This window comes from Molothrus ater, chromosome 1 (genome assembly GCF_012460135.2).
Source record: "Molothrus ater isolate BHLD 08-10-18 breed brown headed cowbird chromosome 1, BPBGC_Mater_1.1, whole genome shotgun sequence".
NCBI lineage: Eukaryota > Metazoa > Chordata > Aves > Passeriformes > Icteridae > Molothrus > Molothrus ater.
Window position 1 is genome coordinate 17,065,993 of NC_050478.2, and position 20,899 is coordinate 17,086,891.

At 40.3% G+C, this 20,899-nt stretch overlaps 2 protein-coding genes across 3 annotated transcripts in view; one reads left to right on the top strand and one right to left on the bottom strand.

Moving 5' to 3' along the window:
- Positions 1-10,256, bottom strand: part of PDSS1 (decaprenyl diphosphate synthase subunit 1) — a 22,213-nt gene extending 11,957 nt beyond the window's left edge. The window contains exons 1-5 of one of the 2 annotated variants that reach the window (XM_036405492.2): positions 9,966-10,256; positions 8,356-8,420; positions 7,382-7,505; positions 6,859-6,989; positions 43-184 (exon numbers count right to left, since the gene is read on the bottom strand). In XM_036405492.2, the coding sequence (XP_036261385.1) occupies positions 43-184; positions 6,859-6,989; positions 7,382-7,505; positions 8,356-8,420; positions 9,966-10,256 (753 nt within the window). Of the gene's footprint in view, positions 1-42; positions 1,787-6,858; positions 6,990-7,381; positions 7,506-8,355; positions 8,421-9,965 lie in introns of those variants that run through there. The other variant, XM_036405500.2, reaches the window with a different exon arrangement.
- The window catches only part of LOC118700873 (protein adenylyltransferase SelO-like), a 24,070-nt gene continuing 13,425 nt past the window's right edge, over positions 10,255-20,899 (top strand). The window contains exons 1-11 of the mRNA XM_036405454.1: positions 10,255-10,429; positions 11,759-11,877; positions 12,095-12,223; positions 12,924-12,988; positions 13,091-13,147; positions 13,247-13,345; positions 17,368-17,435; positions 18,113-18,200; positions 19,052-19,121; positions 19,766-19,838; positions 20,403-20,486. Coding sequence (XP_036261347.1) covers positions 10,255-10,429; positions 11,759-11,877; positions 12,095-12,223; positions 12,924-12,988; positions 13,091-13,147; positions 13,247-13,345; positions 17,368-17,435; positions 18,113-18,200; positions 19,052-19,121; positions 19,766-19,838; positions 20,403-20,486 — 1,027 coding nt within the window. The remainder of the gene's footprint in view (positions 10,430-11,758; positions 11,878-12,094; positions 12,224-12,923; positions 12,989-13,090; positions 13,148-13,246; positions 13,346-17,367; positions 17,436-18,112; positions 18,201-19,051; positions 19,122-19,765; positions 19,839-20,402; positions 20,487-20,899) is intronic.

Sequence of the window (20,899 nt, forward strand, 5' to 3'; positions counted from 1 at the left end):
CTGAAATTCAAAGGCAAGCCTTGCACGTATTAGCAAACTCACTTTCCTCTCTCCCCAGATTTGATTAAGTGTCCTTTTTCCTCTGCGAGAATTTGCATCATCAATGACATCATCATGAACTAGACTGGCTGTATGGATCATCTCAGCAATTATGGCCACAGAGCGCTGGCTTGCTTGCACCTCCCTAAAATAAAAAACAAGAACTGTCAAATAATTAAATCAATTATATATGCTGCAGTACACTACAAAATGTCTATTAAAAACCAAACAAAAAATGCTCCTCTGAAAACAGCTGTCACAGCTTTTTCCTGGTCTGATCCTCTTCTTTCAAACCTGGAATTAGGAAGACAAGAGAAAGTAAGATCACATTTGTACAGTAAGTGCAGAGGGATGAGTCCATCCTCATGAGGCCTATTTCTACATTGCTGCATTAACAGTACTGCAAAACTCCTGTGTTATTGACTTTAATCCCTCTAAATCCAGACTGCAATAAACAGCACAGCATCAAGGATGCTTGGCTCCAAGACTGAAGTCTGAAAAACAGCAGAGAAAAGAATGACAGGTAGCTCTGTAGATGAGTTTTAAGTTTTCCTTATCTCTGTTTTTCTACCTACAAATATGGCATCACAAACTCTCTACAGCTGGATAACTCTAAGCAGCAAGCTGGAGAGATCAGAAGGAACAGAAACCTGCATTCTACATTTGAAAGACATAACTCATAGATCTTATCCTTGATGTTACCTGATTACCTTAAAACCCCAGAGGTTCTTCAGAAGCCTGAGGAATTAACTAGAATTCTACTGCAAGCACTTTAGGACTGTAAACACCAACTACCTAACACATATTGGAACTCAGCCTTTGGGAAGATCTAACACTGATGATTCAATTCTCAGTAGTTCACACTACTTTTTTTTTAAAGTAGGTGAAAAGAAGGTAAGGGAAGAACACAGAAGCAATTATCTAGAGAACAAAACTGGCAAAAAGCACATAAAAGAGCCAACCTAGCTCACACAAAGGACCATCTCCCTTAGTATCCAGCTTCCACTGTCTTCTGGTATTTTTCTGTTTTCATCATAGGTTACATGGAGGATCCCAGACATGGCTATCCCAGTCAGTCCTGACTCATAGGTGTAATAACTCCACATGGACATTTAAAATGCCCCACATACAAAACAATAGCACAAAGACCCCAAAACCCACAACATAAGAAAGAAACTACTTTTGATATATAAATAACTGTCTGTATACTTCTGGTATACAGACAAGAGAGAAAAATTATACTATTTTACAGGAGAACAGAAAAAGAACCGAAACAGAAGATAATTTCACCTCATGTAAGGGAATTTAAAACTTTCCTGCACTGCCTATGTCCTTTAAAATGTAGTGATTAATCACAAAATGAAAGAACATATTGCAGTCTGCTGACATAACACTGCATTTTGACACCTACCTCTATACAGAATTCTGCACTGCTGTCAGTGGGAGTTCTACATCCTGAACAATAGCAGGATGACTGGGGTAGCTCACAGGCTGTGAAAATATGGCTTTTACACAACAGAAAATAAGAGCTGGAAACCTTTATGGTTCTTTGGAGGCAAGTCTTAATGTGGACTAGTGATTTAATCAAATGCAAGTTCAGTGTAAATAGTTTTCCAAAACAAATTACTCTTACTAAGTAGGAGAAAACTTACCTTCAAAAAACTGTAAAGGTCTCCAGCCTCTTTCATGCACTGTTCTCCTTTTGGGGATTCCCTTTTTCATTAATTATGTCAGCAGACTGGACTTCCTGCTGGGAAGCAGCAGTAAATGGCAACACTCACTGACACACTGAAATATTTCAGTAGTATGAAGACAGCATAAAACCAGTTATTTCACAAGCAGGTTCTGAAAAGTTCTGCATTATACTCTATCTTATCTCTGACAATGACTAAAAATGGCATAGCAATGTTCATGGTTTCCAGAATGTTGTATAAAATGTGACAATTTCATCTGAAGAGGTTTTAAAACTACTATTTCCACAAAGTCTCAAGCAAGGTTCTACCCAGTGCTGGCAAAAAAAGTTCTGCAATTGTTTCTTGCATGCATCTTGTGAGCCTAATTCTAGATCGGTGCATGCCCGCTTTTAGGGGAAAAGACACAAACCCCAGGATCTTTCTCATCCCCTGCCATTTTTCATTCAGCTTCTCCTGCAAAACAAAAGCAAAATGTGGCAGTAACTCAGTAGATAACAGCAAATCCAGTAAGTGGAAAGATGCCATTTTTAGTTCATTCTCAAAGTAAAGAGGCCCTGAGATGATGTATATTTACAGATATTTTATACAACTAATCATGTTCTGTTCTTCAATAGGACCCTCTGCTTGATTCAGTGATAAGGTTTTATAGATGTGCTGTATCCTGAGGTGTTTTCCATTACAGAACTTGTTTCATGAACACTGAACAAACCAATGCTGACCATACAGGTTAAGAAACCCCAAATGTCTCCCTCCAAATATCCCCGTCCAAAATCAAAACAAACACAAAACAAACAACCAAAACCACCCAACAATGGTGAGGGCTGAACTCAAAACCACACAAACCAGTATTTACACTCTCCAACAAAAATCTTGGAGGCAGTGTGTTTGCCAGTAAGTAAACACTGCCAGTTTAAGGACAGGAAATGAGCATAAGAACTTGCAACATTGTTGTGCTATGGCCACAGTCCTTCAAGCATCATTCTCCTGCTAAGGCCCTAGGGCTGAAAGAAGCAACCATCTCAGAAACAGAGTCTGTGACACAGAAGGGCACTGCAAAGTAGGGGAAGCACAGAGACTGCATGTGCTAACACCAGAGAAAACTGCAGAGCAGCTGGCACCACGGGCTTTTGACAACAACAGTTTGGAGGAGGGAAACAAAAGCGAACTAAGGTTGTTGGCAGGTTCTATCTTTAGGAAATATTCAATTTTATTTTACTGTCATTTTATTTGTTTCTCACACTATTCTGATGAATTTATTTCCCTTCCCCACCCACCCCCCCCAAACTTTTGTGCTCACTGTTTTACCTATTATTGTTGTATTTCTTTGGCCCTCTCTTATTTGCCTCTCTCTTGTTGGTTGTAGCTATAGAAATAAAAACTCTCCTTTGTGAACACTTTGGAGAATACAGAAACACTAGGTCCTGTCAGGCTAAGGGATAATTCTGTGAAGCTCTTCACAGGCATGTGAAGAAATCTAGGCAGTGGATGTGTGAAATTGAGGGTTGCATGACCCCAACTTAAACTATTTACAACAATTCTTACTCCCACACAAAGCAAAGTTGCTATCAATAAGCAAAAAGCCACTGCCCAAGGGACTTAAAGATTCAGGGTGGGACTTAAAACACTTAAAACTTCAAGAGCAAAGAAGCAACACACTTCAGTCACTCACCTTTTTGGCAGTAATTCAGATAATTCTTTATAAAACTATCATTTTCCTTATTGTGACCACAATAAAGTGACCTCACTCTAGAAAAACAGTTAACCTGCAGAGGGTATAGTAAATACCTCACTTCATTCAAACCTAAACATAAATGATCAATGTCACCTAACCTGCAAGCAAAGCCACCTGGCCATTCCATTCTCCTGAGAAATCTCAGCTATTCTGGAGGAGAAGAGAAAGAGGTCTCTTGGGACTGCCTTGTAAAATCAGGACCTGTAGCCTTCCTAAATTGTTATTTTAACAGCCAAATAAGGAAAAGTATTACCTTTTATACAAAAATTGCAGAAAAGAAGAAAAGAAAATGAAAAAGCAGGCAGAAGCATGGTGGATCCAGCAAGTTATATTACAGTTGAAAATGGCAGCAAGATGAAGCAGAAACTGAACATCAGCAATACAAACCCCAGAGGCAAAAGTTAAAAAAAAATGCTGGGGATGAACAGTACAGGATATTGGCTCACCCTACAAACCTACAGATACTGTGGCCAGTCTCTTCACATGTGGGAACCAAAGCCTCAACAAAGAAAAACAAGCCTGGGAGAAGAATCAGTATTAACTGAGGAAAAGAATGATAAAATGCTTGAAGGGAAATGACAAATTGAAAGTGGACAAACATCTTTAAAAAACACTGGGAGAAGCAGAATGTAAGGCAAGTATTTTTCCCCCCCAGGTTTGTAGAAGAGTAGCAGAGTTAAAAATATGCAGTATTACTTCTCTACATACACAATTTTCCACACAAACATAAAAAGGTTGGATGAACCATTTGCCACCTGGAGACAACGTTGCTTTAAGAAAGAACAATAATGAATCAATCATAGTATCAATGTGAACTGAAGTATATGTATACCAGAGCAGGTGTAAGATAGCCAGCTTCAAGCAGCTTAAAAGCAAAAGAGAAGAGAACACCCATAAAACTTTATCAGCTCACAGGAACTGGCTATCCACAGTACAAATGTAAATTCCTTTTGCATGGCCTTGCCAACCCTCAAAAGCATTGGTTACTATGCACCAGCCAACAAGCAGTACAGTGAAGACTTGTATCAACATAAGGGATATTTAATTACAATCACAGGCCTGGAAAAATTGGCACAGGGCACAGAACAGGAAGGTAAATACCCCGAGATTTCATTCCATTCCTTTGCTGCACACTTTTGTTCTTGCCACTCAGAATTTCATTCTAAAAGCAACATGACAAAGATGGTGACTCAGACTGCTTTGTACTAGGAAGTTCAGGTTATTGAGGAGGCCTTTGAAACAATGAACATATTTTGGAGGTGCTGATTAGAACCACAACAGATGTACAAACACTGCCAAATGACATAGGCATCTAGAAATCAGAGGATTTATGCTGAGGGCTGGCTACTGCAAAGCAAACACTCACCCCAGGAATATGTGGTACCTTCTTACAGGCATAGGGCAGGTCTCAAAACTGGTCCTGACAGTTTTGAGACAGCATAACATGTGGACAAGAATATGTCCATGAGCATGTACAAATGTCAAAAGACAGCAAATATGCTTTGAGCATATAGGCAAATTCAGGCTTTCTACTGCTACCTCTCTTTGATTCACTGCTCTACTCCCACACTGTATGACATCAGTTCCAGCCTTCTCAGCACTGCACACATGATTTTGTTCATAAGCTTTTCATGCTACACACTAGAATGAGAAAAAACTATTTTTACCATTATTTTGATTCCACAGATGCCCCAAAAACTCACTGTCCCTGTTGTTAAATCTCCTCCTAAATTTCCATTCTCTTAGAAACATAATGCTTTGTTTTAAGTAGCTCTTTCACTCTGTTCCTGATAAATTTGTAGACCACAAGCCTTCAATCTTCATGATTATCCTTGCAATCCACCCCTGAAGCCAGCTGGACTTAACTTATCTTGAGCACAGGGATCAGGCACGCTGATGATTTCAGGAAGTGTGATGCACACTCCCGTAGCTGAACTGGACGGCTGCTGCATGCTAGGATATCTTTGAGGGTTTTCATAACAAAGGTGGTTGCAAACCACACTGGGGTTATGCCCTAATGGGACACCTAAGACCCTACAAGCTCAAGCAGAAAGTTTTGGTTTGCTGTGCTTCCTTACATTTCACCACAGATGGATGATCATCAAGAATGACTCTGCCGTCAAAAAGCGCCCTCCTCGCGCTCCTGTTTTTTTCATGTCAAGGTCACTCATGAATACATTAAGACAGTCTGTGGCAAAAGGTATCCCTGAGGATTTGCACAACCAATATGGTTCCTTTTGCTATCTCAGAGTCAATGACAAGAAGCAGTCCTGAACTGACAACAGAATCTGGCTGAAGGAAAGTTCATTAATCCTGGATAATTTTTCCTAAAACAAGAGGAACTGGCACACAGAGGAAAGGATGCTGCCAGCTCGGTTTTGCCTTCTCCTTCATAATTATATTTACATAGAAGGGGCTACAGGGGGAGGTGTTATCCATGCAACAAAATACATGCCATGCTCCGAGGTACTAATCAAGTCCAACAAGGCATTAAACTAGTCCTACAAAGAGAAAATGGTGCAAGAGCTCAGAGAAATCCCTTAAGACTGACAAATTAGTCTAGAAACACTTCTGGAAAGGGACCAAAGATTACATACTTGAAATTCTATACAAGGCAAGACTGGAAGCATAGCTGGAAGGCAACTGGAGAACACTCCAGCCAACATCTTTCCTCAAAATGCAAACATAGCAGCTGACAGGAACGTGTGGAGTGAAGCATTTGCAACGAGCCAGACTCAGGAGTGATAGAGAATACAGGCCAAGCATGATCTTCTGCCCAGTTAAAACTGCTTTCAAGTAACTTGGAGATGATAAGGATTACACCAGACTAATTAGCTTAGAATCTTACATAAAGCGTAGAAACTTGCTACTAGAGGGTGGGAAAAAAACTCTTACTGTTTTCAAAATCTCACAGCTTTGAATGTAATCATACCACCTCTTTAATAGCTTTTCTGCACAATTACTAAAAAAAATCTCACACCAAACTTATCACAGCAAACTTCTTACCTGTGACCAGAGTTTAATAAGAACAGGACTGGTTACAAATGAAAATACTTCATGAAGTCTATATAGTTTCAAAGAGTATTAAAGGTTCTAATAAAGCATTTATGCAAGAAGGTAGAATTGACTAAAAGCTTTACAAATATATTAATTCAGCAACATTATTTATCCACCCTGCTTACAAGTGCAGTATAGTCCACAATTTAATACATGGAAATATGTAATAAACCCAGCAGCTCCTTTTGCACTGACAACTACAAAAATACAGCTTCAAGATAGAACTTACATTCAGGTTTTAACTGAGGAGCCTTTTATTTTCATAAAGTATTTTTCAGAGAGACAAGAATGACAACTTTCAAGCATGATGTGTGTATCTGAAAGTGACCAACTCACTTGGAATTATTATGGTGAATGTTGCAAGCCCGAGCCATTAGCACCACAATCATTGGTCGAAAGGCCTTTCCCTTCCCATCAAAGTAATAATCACACATTTCCTTAAGTTCTGCTGCAGAGACCAGCAATTCCTATAAAAAGGACAAGAGCATTTCAGCATGGAAGTCACAAAGTCAGTCTGTTTAGTGTAAGTAAACCAGTATGTATGTATATGGTTATTGCTTGCATTCATTCCATCCAGTGTAAGCTCAAGTTATTTTTAAAATTAGTATGAGTAATCTGAAATGTAAATGATGCATTTCAGCACTGCAAATCAGAAGAAAAAATTGCATTCTGGTTCTATAAAATATGAGAAATGCTCCATTTGCCTTCAGTTTAAGTTTCAGACAGCAGTTCATAAACATAAATAACATTACTTCAATAAATATCCATAAATGAATATATTTCAACAAATATCCAAACTGATGGCTGTTATTAAAAACAATCACCATTACATGCCACCATAGTCACCAAAATCCCTTACCTTTTTAATATCTTCATAGAGATTCTTCAAGTCTTTTCTACCAAGTTGAAAAGGGTCTTGGTATTTTTCATCACTAATTGTCTTACTGCAGCTGCACCAGTGGGATGTACTTGTATGATGAAACCTGGTGACAGTGTTTTTCAAGAATAGTCTTGTTAGCAGTCAAGTTCCCCTGATTCCCCATATAGAAACATCTGAAAGGTTTTCTTTTTCTCCCTCTCCCCTCACAACCCATTTAAACAAATGGTTAAAATATATGAAGACATCAAAACTCTCTTTTTCAGACAGACAGTAAGGTGCAAGGACAGAAAAGCTGTGTATTGATGATCATAAACCTTTGGGACTTGGCAAAGTGCATCTGGCAAATACACATACACACTCTGCCCTTAACAGATCCCAGATCTTCTGAGACCCAGAACACCACCTTACTCTCCATCTATTCCTTTTGAATACTCCATGGATAGTGTAGCCTACATTTGGAGATAGAGCCCTCACTTCTGGAAACCCAACTGTTCTGTTACCTTCTTCCCTCTCAGGTAAACTCCTGAAAAAATATTCCTGACTTAGATTTGATATTTTTTCCTTTGTATACCCAGCAACATAATAAATTAAATCAGTACTTCCAGGTAGCTAGGAAAGTTCATCAGAACTTTCCTAGGTGAAAGCTCCACCTGGATGCATTAAGATGCATTTAGCTTAGGAGATTTGTTTGTTTGTTTCCAGGATTTGAAGTTTCTTCTTCTTCTAATGCTTCCTTTCCCAAAGTGAACCGTATGTATTTTCTTGCAACATTCTTGCTTTGCCCGTTACTCTCCAGGATAGACGACTGAGATTCAAACTCGGCACTACAGCAGCAGTCTACACTGGAGTAAATTACCTTATCTTCAAAGTTTACAGCTCAGAGGTGTAACTACCCAGTTCACCCAATAACTATGTCCTTACCCACTACACAACAATGTCAATCTCCAACTTACCGCCAAAATATACTACATATTTTTGGAAACGAGAAAGTTGAACTTCTTTGGGTAATGTGACACATCTGCATAAAATAAAACCAGGGACAGTTTATCAGAACTTTAAACTGCCAGAAAACATTTGACTATAAAAAAAAAGTACTCATCATCATTGCTCTATTTCTCCATTTTAACCCAGCAGCAAAGGGAGTCTCATAACCCCTTGCACACCACGTGAGACACGAGTGCACACTTCAGCAGGAACACTGAACTGACTCTTCCGCTCCACAGCCTTGGACTTTCTCCCCTCGCTGGCCCAGCCCAGGAGGCTTATCACTTAAATTACCAAAGCTGCTCCAATAAAACCTTGCTTTTGCACTTGAGCAAGATGCAATTTTCAAACATTCCCTGCCTGGCACCAATCAAAGCACAGAGAAAAGGACGAGCTGTTTCAGTACACTAACAGAAAATCATGTCCTTGTTTTCCCCGAAGCAATTTCAATTCTGCCTGCTGTTTATAATTTACACTTGCCCATCTTCCCTGCTAAATGTCCAGAACCTAACTTCCAAATCTCGCAATCTCTCCAAGGATCTCTCCCTGCAGGCAGAGCCCAGGAGCATGGGGGAAGGAAGGCACAGTCCCAGGTACAAGATTCCAGCAGATACAGGTTGAGGAAGGAAGTACAGCTTTTACTCTGCTCCTGGGAATGCTGCCAGGAAGTACCGAGCCCTGCCCAATGCTGGGCTGAGCCAGCCTAAAATCACTGCAATCCACGTGTTCACCAAACTGCCTCTGGAAAAACTCACACATAAATGCTCAAGGAGACCTGCTCCTGCTCCTCGTGCCTCAGCGTCTCCTCAGATGTGGATTAAAGTAAAGCCTCTCTCTCCTTGGACAGTGGGAGACAAACAAAAGCCCTGTAATGGCTCAAGGGCACTCCTCCATCCTCCGTGCTTACACAAGGCCATGCAAGGAGACAAGGCGAGAGCCCAAACTCATCACAGACCTGCAATCACTGCTGTCTGACTTCAGTGTCCGGCCCTATGGCTGAGACATCCCAAGTCGCTCTCTCGGACCTCTCACCGCGTTCTGTTGCTAAAAATAGCTGATCCTTCAGCGCGGGCACACACAGACTCCCTCCCTCACACTGCCGCTTGACCCTGGAACAGCGGCTGCTGCGGGATGCTGGACACGTTCGCTAGAGCACCGTCCCTGGGTCAGGACAGCCACAGCACCTCAGCAAGGCTCAGAACAGCAGCCTGGCCTTGTGAAGAAGCTCCAAACCAAAGGCAGTGAGTGAACTGCCCCCGTTGCCGCTCACAACGCTAACACACACAAACGCCTTCAAAATCTCACATAATGAGAACCACATCCCCTGCTCCCACCTAGGGCCGGCTCCGAGAGGTTCAGACACTGACCAGCGCTGAAAACCCCTAATCCGGAATTTAACCTTGCACCGAGCGCGCTCCTGCCCCCAGCAAGGACCCCCCGGCAGAGAACCGCCCCCGGGCCGTGGCGCTTCCCGGGCGGAGGCTGCGGGACGCCGAAGGAGCGGCGGCCGCGGGTGCCCGCCCGGCCCGGCGCCCCCCGCCCCATTCATTCCGCGCCCGCCCGGCGCCGCCGCACTCACCGCCGCGCTGGGGGCCGGCGGGACGCGGGGGCTGGGGCTCGGCACGGAGCCCAGCAGCGGCGCCCGGCGGCACCAGGCGCCACTCCGCCACCACCACCGCAAGGCCATGGTGTCCCCCAGCCCCGCCGCGCCGGCACCGCCTCCCGGCACCGCCGCGACCCGGACGCGGAAGCCCCGCGCCGCCACCGCCCTCCGGCCCGGTGCCGGGCGGGCAGCCCAACGCCCTCTTTGGGGGCGGGAGACCTCAGGCTGGGTTCGTGGGTGACTCTGGAAGGCGAGGTCTGGGGACATGTGGTGGCGGCCCTGGCTGCCCGCCTGCCTGGCCTGGGGCTGTGTGGCCGCGCTGTGCGGCTCCCGCGGGCTCTGCCCGGCCCCGAACGCTTCCCGCTCTCAGCCGGGTCAGTGCCCGCGGCGCCGGGCGGCGGAGCTCTGCGCCTGGGCCCTGTCTACCGACAGCCTCCTAGGTACGGCCTGCCCGCTCCCGGGCTCTGTCCTGCTGCTCTGCCCGGTCCCGGGGCTTTGTACTCCTGCCCTGCCCGGTCCCGGGGCTCTGTCCTGCTGTCCTGCCCGGTCCCGGGGCTCTGTATTCCAGCCCTGCCCTGTCCCGGGGCTCTGTACTCCTGCCATGCTCGGCGATTTTGCTTGTTGAGTTGTAGCAGCTCCTGAAGCAGTAACTAAGACCTGATACACACAGTCAAATATAGTTTTAAAGTTAAAACTAGATTGGTCATAATGAGCTTCCCCCCACCCCCCCGCACCCCGGGTCCCAGTTATGTATTAGTGCAGAGTTGATAACCTGACACATTTCTGGAAGTACACAAAGCATTCTAGCTCTCGGGCATACAAAACTGCTTGTAATCATAGAGCTAATTGATATGATAACAATACAGAACTAATTTCATCAGGTGATACAATTACTCGTGAGCATTGAGAAATAATCGTCAGTGATAAATAATGTGGCAGCTGGCTATAACAGGATCTGTCATCAGAGTTAGTGAGAAACATGGCTAGTAGCAGGGCTCCAGAGATGCTAACTAACTTAAAATTTTTGCAAAACAGTGTCTATGAGGTACTGGGATTTTATAATTAATATGGAATTGTAAGATTGTTGCAAGAAAAGTTCATAAAGATGGTAAACCACACAGTTTTAAAACAATATTTGTCCTCTGTTGCCATGGAAAAGGACACAGAGTAGGTCTGAAGGAAGAATGAAGCGCAACTTCAGAGTACACATGTATGCTACAGCAGGAGCTACATCTTCTCACCCATTCCTTCATTGTTTACATTACTCAGAAAAGATTAATCTGTTTTCTTGGGTTGTGTGGTGATCATTGCTGTATATGGACTGTACACAGCAGCTACTGGTGCACAGTGACTTAAATATGTTGCCCTGCATTATTCAGCTGTGGGGAAAGCTGAACTTCCCTGTCTCCTACAGATGTCTTTTAGGGTGTCTATAATTGAGTGCAACACCAAACTGCCCTGAGACTGTTCCAGTCACAGTCCATTCAATCTATTCTTAGATGTGGTTTAGATCTTAAAACTAGAATGCCCTGGTAGATTCTTTAACTGCGGAACTTTAACTCAGTCCTTTTCAGAAATTCCAAACAATAAAATCCTAAATTTATTTGGGCTTGCTTTCCATGAAGGCTTAATATACATTGGTAAAGTTATAATGTTACAAGTTTTAATTGTTTTAAAAGCATTTTGGCTGAACTTAAGAGGAAGCATATTAAGAATAATATGATTAATTGTTTTTTATGCAGCATTTATTGTCTGTTTCATGTTTACAGATCCTTTTCCAGTTGATGTGATCCAAGAAAATTATGTCCGTAATGTGAGAAACTGCATTTTTTCAATTGTCTATCCTACACCTTTTAAATCTAGAGTTCGTCTTGTAGCTGTTTCAAAGGTTGGCTATTGTTTTTTTATTCCTCTCTAATTAGTAGAAATTATTATTACATGTACTATTTATATGCTATTTATCATGAAACATCTTCTCAATAAATAGTTTAAACAGAGCATTTAAAACATATTGTGAGATGTCTTTTAATGGTGAAATCTGTAGAGAAACATGTTCATTACCACTGACAATTTGATCATATTCAAGTATTATTTTTTTTCTCCAGGATGTTCTTGAACATATTTTGGATCTTGATATATCTGTCAAAGGATCATCTGATTTTCTGGAGTTTGTCAGTGGTGGGAAAGTGATATTTGGGTCTGTTCCACTGGCCCATAGGTATGGGGGTCACCAGGTAAGTATGGCACTCGTTCTTCCAGGTGGAATTGTGTGGGTCTTTCCTTGTGAATTACACCTGGATGATACCTGTGAGTACATGAGTGCTTACTAACAGTTTGATTGCAGACTTGTTCTTCGTAATGCGCTGCAGGTGGAGAAGAACTATAATATCCTTCCACAGTACCCTGTTTACTTGCTCTGCTTTTGTTTATGCCTGAAGCAAATTATCTTTTTAACTTTCATTAGCTGTTGAGTCTGCTTGAGTTTCATTAGCACCCCAGCAGTCTGGCCAGCTCTTAGTATCTAATACTAATAGCTCAGAGGAGTGGAGAAGGACAGAGCCTCACTGCAACATCATGATTACTAAGGTTCAAGTTTCATTGAAATGGCTATGATTATTCATGGAGAAGAATGCTAGAATTTCATTTGTAATTTCCAATTAAAAAAACCAAAACTAGCCATGTGGGTTTAAAGGCTCATTATACAAAAAAGACAGGTCTGTAGCTGTATGTTGTAGCTGGAAGGTAAAAAAAACACTGGTGTTACTGTGGTTTTCTGATTCATTTTTGGAGTGAGTATGGAAGTACAGCTTTAGGGTTCAACATTTTAATGTGAGCACATGTGTCTTTTGTGAGGACCTAGATTTAATCTGTATTGTTTCAAGTATAACTTCTATAAATGATAGAGAACAATAACTTGCTCTTAATTTTTGTCAGTTTGGTAGCTGGGCAGGCCAGCTGGGGGATGGAAGAGCCCACTTGATTGGAGTATATACAAACAGGTGTGACTTTTTTTTGAGTGTCTGATTGAACTCTGTGTTCAGTCTAGCTGATTCATGGTTAACCTGAGGTCTGTTGTTAGAAAGCCAATGGTATTTTTGCAGGCATGGTGAGAGGTGGGAACTGCAGTTAAAAGGCTCAGGAAAGACCCCCTACTCCAGGTAAGTTGCAGGTACTCTGTGTACTCTAAAACTGAATGCTTTCTTTTTGAAGTTTACTTTGATTTTATGACCTGTTCCTTATTTCTCTGTTCTCCATAGGAATGGTGATGGGAGAGCTGTGCTTCGCTCTTCTGTCCGAGAGTTTTTATGTAGTGAGGCCATGCACCATCTTGGAATTCCTACAAGCAGAGCTGCTAGGTATTTTTCTTTCCTTTGTTCAGAGTATACTAATTTACAGGTAATTTTGTGACTGAATTTCACCGAACATCAATAAAGCAGGGCAGTTAGTTTCCAAGATGAAAGATCTCTTCATATATTTACATAATCAAAACAAATTATATTCTCCACAGATTTTTGGATAAAACTTTCCAATAATAATAAACTCCAGCAATTAATTGCATCACATAGTTTGCTGGATTCTAGAAATACAACTTAACTTCAGTGTAGTAAAGACTCATTTCTGTAAAGTCAATTCAAATTCTAGAATCTAGCCACCTAGGAAAATGTGGAAAGGGGTTATTTTTGTACTGTCATTTTTAAGATTGCTGGGGAGAATTGTCAGTCACATGAACAAATATTAATATTGGAGGTAGAACTGAATGTAGGCAATTACTCTCAATTCTTTATCTGTGCAAACACCCCTTGAGCAGAGAGAGAGAGTTTGTAAAAAAAAAAATTTAAATTAGTTCTGTGTGATCCAAAGGAGACTAACACACTCATTCATTTGGATGATTTTCTCAGAATCAAGTAACTGAATATTTTCAGATGATCATGTTTGAAATACCAAGTTCATTTTGTGTTCCAAGTAGTCTGAAGTCTGTACTGCAATGTTTCAGGCTTTAAAGAAAGCAAATGTTCTGCAGAAAAGGCCTGTCCTCAGCTGCCACATGGCTAGGTGTCTGTATTTGCAAAGTGTCTGCAAATCTCTTTAGCATTAGTTCTAACTCATTTGCTCTGTTGAAGTGCAGTGTTTGTAAATGACATTTTTGATGGTTTATTCACTGACTTCATCTTGAGACTCTTTGCTGTTGGCTCTTAATGCAGAACTTTAAATCTGTCTGAATATCAGCAGGAAATCATTTGGCAGGTTAGAGCCTCTCTTTGCTGTCGTCTCAACAAATTGTTCAGTGCAAAACCAGTATGAAATTACCCCTTTACTGTGCACAGATTCTACTGAGCACACTGTGTGCTTTAGCTCTCTGCTGGCAGATTGGTTTAATGCCTGGCTCTCTTAACTGTTGTACAAGCTCTGCAGACTGTTTGCAAGACTTAATTTGGAAAAACCCCAGCTGACAGCCATATTCTTCCCAATGGGGAGCTGTTGTACTGGGGCTGGTGGGATGCACTTAACAGAGGTCTTGTCAAGTCTTGGCAGAAGTGGGAGGAAAAACCTTATGGCTTATCCCAGAACACCCAGCAGGTTGGTTTGCTCTATTAATTTTAAGTACTGTGTTCCCAATGGAGTGCTCCAGTTTATGACTATACTGCCAGATACAGAATACTTCATACAGTACCCTTTTAGTCACATACTGAGACTACCAGTGAGCAGTGTTACCCATTAAGTCAAAAGAGTGAGCCAATATGCATCGTTTTCTGAGTGGCTTTAGTTGTGTAGGGCTTGATGTTCATGCAGAACAGCAGGCAGAGCACTGGGAGTGTAAAGTCAAGCCCTTAAGTGAGACACAGGTAGGGAGGGATATCAGCCATCCATCCATCCATCCATCCATCCATCCATCCATCCATCCATCCATCCATCCATCCATCCATCCATCCATCCATCCAATCCTTCTGTGAGTGCTGTTGCAGCTTCTTTGGTCTGAGAGCAATTTCAGTGCTGTGTTTCCTATGGGTGAGTGTACAGCTGGTCTGCTGCTGCCTTCTCTCCAGTGATGGTACTTACCAACTGCAGGGGCCATTGCAGAGTGGGAATGTGTGTCTATGTGGCTGCTCAGCTACCTGGCCAGCTCTCAAGTGTTGCACGTCTGTACTAACTAAATGTTGATGCCTCCATGGATTTTTTCTCTCCAGTAGAAGTGCTGGTATTCTGTAGGAATTTTGCAGAGAGCCTGCTAAGAGTTGCATAGTAAAAAGGGAACAACCTTTCTGGCAGAGGTCTGTTCAAAACAGTAGAGTTTAGTAGCACAACTTTTGTGCCTTCTGTCCCCTAGTGCTTAGCTGCACACGGTATTTTGTAGGTGTCTGAGGTTCCTTCTCTAAGTTTTTTTGTTTTCTCTTGAAGAATTAAGATTTTCTTCTTCCATCTCATTTACATCAGAGCTTTTTGTACTTACTCCTATGGCCATACCAATTGGTTTCAAATTAATATTAAAAAAAAAAAACAAACCAACAAAAACCCAAAACCTAATTCTACTTGTATCAGTACAGCTCCAATAAAAGGAGCAGATTGATTTCTCTATATTGTTCCCCTCCTGAAATAATTCACTGCCTGTTCTTTGTAGTTAACAGAACATTCAGTTTGAATAGCTACTAGGTATCTTGAAAAATACTGAATACAATAACAATAATTTAGTTTCAAACCCACAGTTACTGTTGCAAGCAAATGCACTAGGTAAGACTTCATGCTATTTCTTTTCATGGCCTTTTTGTACATATTTATGTTTATATAGATTTCCCACATTTTTGGTTCAACTGAATTCTTTCTAAAATTTCAATGCTCAAGTATGTAAAACAAGAATCTAGTGTACTTCCAAAATGAAACTCTTGGGAATTAACACTGTGGCTGTCTTCATTCATATTTATGAATGGAATAATAGGTTTGTCTCTTGTTCTTTGCTGTGTACCTCGAAAAAAAGTTTGGTTCTGTCTTCTCTGCTCTCGTCAACTATCTAATAGCAGATATAAATAACTGCATTAAATATCAAATAGCATGCCACCCAACTATATTTTGAATCATTGAATTATAATTTGGGTTGGAAGAGACTTCTACTGGTCTAGTCCAATTCCCCTTCAATGAGCAGGGACATCTTCTCTAGATCAGGTTGTTCAAAGCCCCCTCCAAGCTGACCTTGAATATTTCCATGGATGGAAATATTCCATCTACTGCCTTTCTGGGGCAACCTGTTCAGTGTCTCACCACCCTCTGCGTAAAAAACTTCTTCTTAGTATCTGATCTAAACCTGCCCTCTTTCAGATTACAGCCATTCCTCCTTGTCCTATTGCTAGAGGCCCTGGTAAAGGGGTAAAGGGTACCTGTCCAGCTCTTGTAGCCTCTTTGGGGACTGGAAGGGGCTGTAAGGTCTCCCCTTACTCCTACAAACAGCCCCAGCTCTCAGCCTGTCCTCACAGGAGAGGTGCTCCAGCTCTCTGGCCATTTCCAGACCCACTCCAATAGGTCCATGTCTCTCCTGAGTAGAAGAATATTTTCCAGTTAACAAGCAAAGATAAAGAAGAATTATACAAAGAATTATACAAAATGAGCTAAATTATCCTCCAGCTAGAGTATTGAACAAGGAGTCTTCTGTGCCTATTGAGGGGATAAAATCTCTTTCAGAAGATGGCACCAAGCTGGATTGTCAGTGTTTTGGAGAGAAAACTTCCTACTTGTTAACCTTAGAGGAACATGATGCCCTTCTTCATGAGGATTGTGACTTTGTGAGGATTGATTTTTAGTGACAGAACAGAAAATACAAGGAAATTATATCTTTTATTTAAACAAATTAATGCAATATCTTAAAGCAAATTATATTGAACTCTCACAAACCTCAATATTTGGATAAACATGAAAGGATGTGCAGAATTTTAAGGCAAATGAAAGGAAGAGATCGGTTTTAAAAATCTAGGTTCCAGTAGCAGTGATTGCTAAGGATCACAGATCTGTCCCTGAAGTTTCTGACATAATTTTGGCTCATGTAAAGGGTAACCTCCATCTGATGCAACAATTTGGTTTCTAATTTCTCTCTCCTCAAAATTTCCATGTTGTCCCCAGGGAAATTGGGACTTAGTTAATGTTACAATCACACTAATCTGTCACTGAGGTTCCAAGTGAATGCACTGCTCTTTTTGAGAGCAGATATCTCCCCAAGAAAAGTCTTGTTAAGCCTCATCTTCTTTGCCTGTGTCATTTGTAAATACAAAGCTATGCCACCAAAACAATCTTTCATCTTATTAAGAAATGAATTTATATAAAATATCACTTTGATCTTCAATATTAATTACTTTTGCTGAGATAACTTTTAACGTTAATTTCTTGTTTGCTACAGCTTAGTTGTAAGTGATGATGATGTGTGGAGAGACCAGTTTTACAATGGAAATATTAAGAAAGAAAGAGGTAATGAACATATTTTAAAATGTTACAACATTTTAACTTAATTCTCCATGAAAAAATGTTTAATAAAAAGTAACAAATTGGCTTAATTTAATTTATTAAGATATAAAACCCCTCCTGAGAAAATTAATCTGAAACATATCTTGGTTGAAGAAAGCCCTCTGAACTGGTCTTCTATGATTGTGGCATACATATTGAAACAATATAATTTTGATTTTCATTTCCCATTACAAAAATGATATTGAAATCTAGGGAAGTTTTCCATTGTTTTGATGGCAATACCAGGATGGGTGGAATGCTGTTGTGGCCCTATCATTGCTACATCATCTACACCTGCTCTGAAAAAGAGAGAGATGGCACAGCATGGGCAAAAATCTGTTTGTGTTCTTTTTTTGAGGCTGGCATTTCTGGAGTGATTCTAGTATTAATACACTAACAGAATTTTGCCTGTGGTTGCTGGTATAGCAAATCAAGCTTTATCATTAAAATGCATGTGTAGTAAAATGACTTTATACATATTCATCTGTTATGTGTTAGGCATACTTACAAAAATACCATTTGAACTGTGTATCTACAAACTCTGTGTCTATAGAAACAACACATGGTGGCTTTTGCTATGGAACTGTTTTATTTTGCTGATGCTGTGTTTACATTTAAACACACTTGTCTTTATGTTTAAGGTGCAATAGTGCTACGACTTGCCAAGTCGTGGTTTCGTATAGGATCCTTGGAAATCTTAGCTCACTCTGGGGAACTGGACTTACTAAGGTTTGAATTGAATCTTCACAGTAACTGAAATAGTTTTCTCAAGCATCAAATTACATTAGAATTCATGTATACAGTTGGAATTTAGACATCAATTATTTAGCAAGTGAGATTACATAATTTAGAAAGGTAACCTGCTATTTTTATACTGGCATACCAAAGATCTTACCTCACAAGGGTAAAACCCTTGAGATGTTCTAAAAGCCTGGATCTTACAAAATGAGGCAAGTTTTATACCTAAGTACTTCTGGTAACTAAGCACTAGGGAGGAGTTGTTTTGGAAAGATTTGTAAGTTGAAAGTGTAAGTTCCTACATTTCTCAGTTTTCTGTGACAGGTCCTGCAAATTTCAATGCATGTATCCCATTTCCCTAAGCCTGTCTTGTAGGAATGTGGAGAACTGTTTTGAGAATGGCTAGTTTCTGTGGAAGTAACCCTACTCCATAAGAATTCAGCCATAACATTTTCTTTGTGAGAATTCTGATGTAGAATTGTTATTCCTTGTAATCTTCTACTGGTTTTTTATAAAACCAAACTCTTTTTTTTCCCCTAAAAATTGGATATTGCTGCATGCAGAACTGTGTCCTGGTGTGCTCTGGAGATTTAATGTGGGGATAATTTTAACTCTGTGTGGCAGTCTCCAATCATATTTATGACAACAACCTTAGATTTTATCTCAAAGCATTTTGGAAGAGCTTAATCTAATAAATAGACTAAGTCTAAATAGACTGAGTTTTTTAATAACTGTTTGTGGCAAGCAGTAGATCAGCATTTTGCTGTTTGAAAACAAGAATTTTTAATGATCAGTTCCAAAGTACCAGTTTTGTTTAAAGAATTCTGTTTCTGCTATTACAGAAGATTGCTAGACTTTATCATCCAGGAACATTTTCCATCAATAGCTATGAATGATTCAAACAGATACCTGGTAAGTCTTTTTTAAGAGTAATTTTTATTTTCCACAAGCATGTGAACAAAAATTACAGGAAGATCTTTACAATTTCAAGCTTTACAAGATTTTAAAATTTGAAGTGAGCTTCCAGGTTTTATTAGCAAAAGTTTGTTAATTCTCTGCAGTAAAAAATCTGCTTCTTGATTTTTTTTTGTTTTCTCAAAGTCAAATGTGAATATTTTTTACCAGTTTCCATTTTGGAAATGTTTACTGTGAAGCTTCCATTTTCTGTTGTATTTTGTTCTCTTACTGCTGAGGTTGTTGGTGATCAGTGGTCATGTTGTGATGAAATGTGCTTTTGCTAATGTGAATGTAGTATATATAGTATATTCTAGTACACTGCCTAGTATATATAATGTCTTATGTTTTGTTTTGGGATTTTTAAATTTTACTTCTTAATTTCTTTAAGGGATCTGTGTATACTTATTTAACTATAGTCTTTGCTGAATAAGGTTATTATGCATTCACATAATTTAGAATGGGAATGACAAGTCCTGACAGACAGATGCTTAAATTTGAAAAATAGAATGTATTACATATTTCTAAAGTGAATAAAATGCTTATGTAGTTCAATATTTTTGATACAGAGGACTTGAAGTAAAAGATATCTTTGATTTCAGGAATTTTTCTCCACGGTCGTGTCAGAGACTGCAAATCTCATTTCCTTGTGGATGTCTGTGGGGTTTGCACATGGTAAGGTGCCAGATGGCATTGGCTTTAGGGGAGGGACACTTTACAGCAGTGTACTTAAAAATGGCTTTTGTTTGTCACCTTGGTATTTTGTTCTGCTGATGTCTTCACCTACAGCTTTATCTGTCATACAAGGGCCTTTGTGACAGAGCTACACTGTCTGGTCTCTCAGAGCACAGCTCTGACAGGACGAGAATAGGGGAGCAAGAATCCTCAGAGCTGTTGCAGCAGTGCAGGTACAAAGACAGGGTACTGATGCCATGTGTGAGAGTTTAACTGCTCTGAATTTGATCCCTCCACATCCAGCCCAGGCCTGTTACAGTGCTCAGGACATGGAGCTGTCTGGCTCTGCCACAGATTTGTGGGATTTACCCCAAAACAGCAGCAGGAGCAGGAGCCTGGGTGTGCTGTGGGGCATGGGCTGGGGGCACAGGGATGGAGCCATTCTCCAGAGTCTGATTCCTGAAAACTCTCTAAATTCAGTGCACCTTTTTCACAGCAAATTGCCTTGAGACTGGAGTTCAGGTGGAATTTTAACTTTTGTTTCTCCTTTCTGTTTAACTGTAGGTGTGTGCAATACAGATAACTTCAGTTTATTGTCCATAACAATAGATTATGGTCCATTTGGATTTATGGACTCCTATGACCCAGGTGAGTGTAGCATCTGGTTTTTTGTTTTTGTTTTTGTTTTTTGGTTTGGGTTTTTTTTTGGTTTTTTTTTTTTTTTTTGTTGTTGTTGTTGTTGTGGGGTTTTTTTGGGGTTTTTTTTGTTTTTTTGGGTTTTTTTTTGTTTTTTTTTTTTTTGTTTTTGTTTTTTTTTTTTTTTGTTTTTTTTTTTTTGTTTTGTTTTTTGGTGTTTTTTTTTTTTTTTACTTAAAATAATCCTTTTATATTAAATTATATAGTTTCCATTTTATGAAAGCTCCTTTCATTATTAGCAGAAAAACCCTAAGCATGTGTACTGTTTGAAGAGCTTTAGGAAAAAAAATTGCATTAGTGACCAGTTTTATGATACACTATATAGGTTGCATTCAAGGACTAAAAGTCTTGTTAATGATTACTAT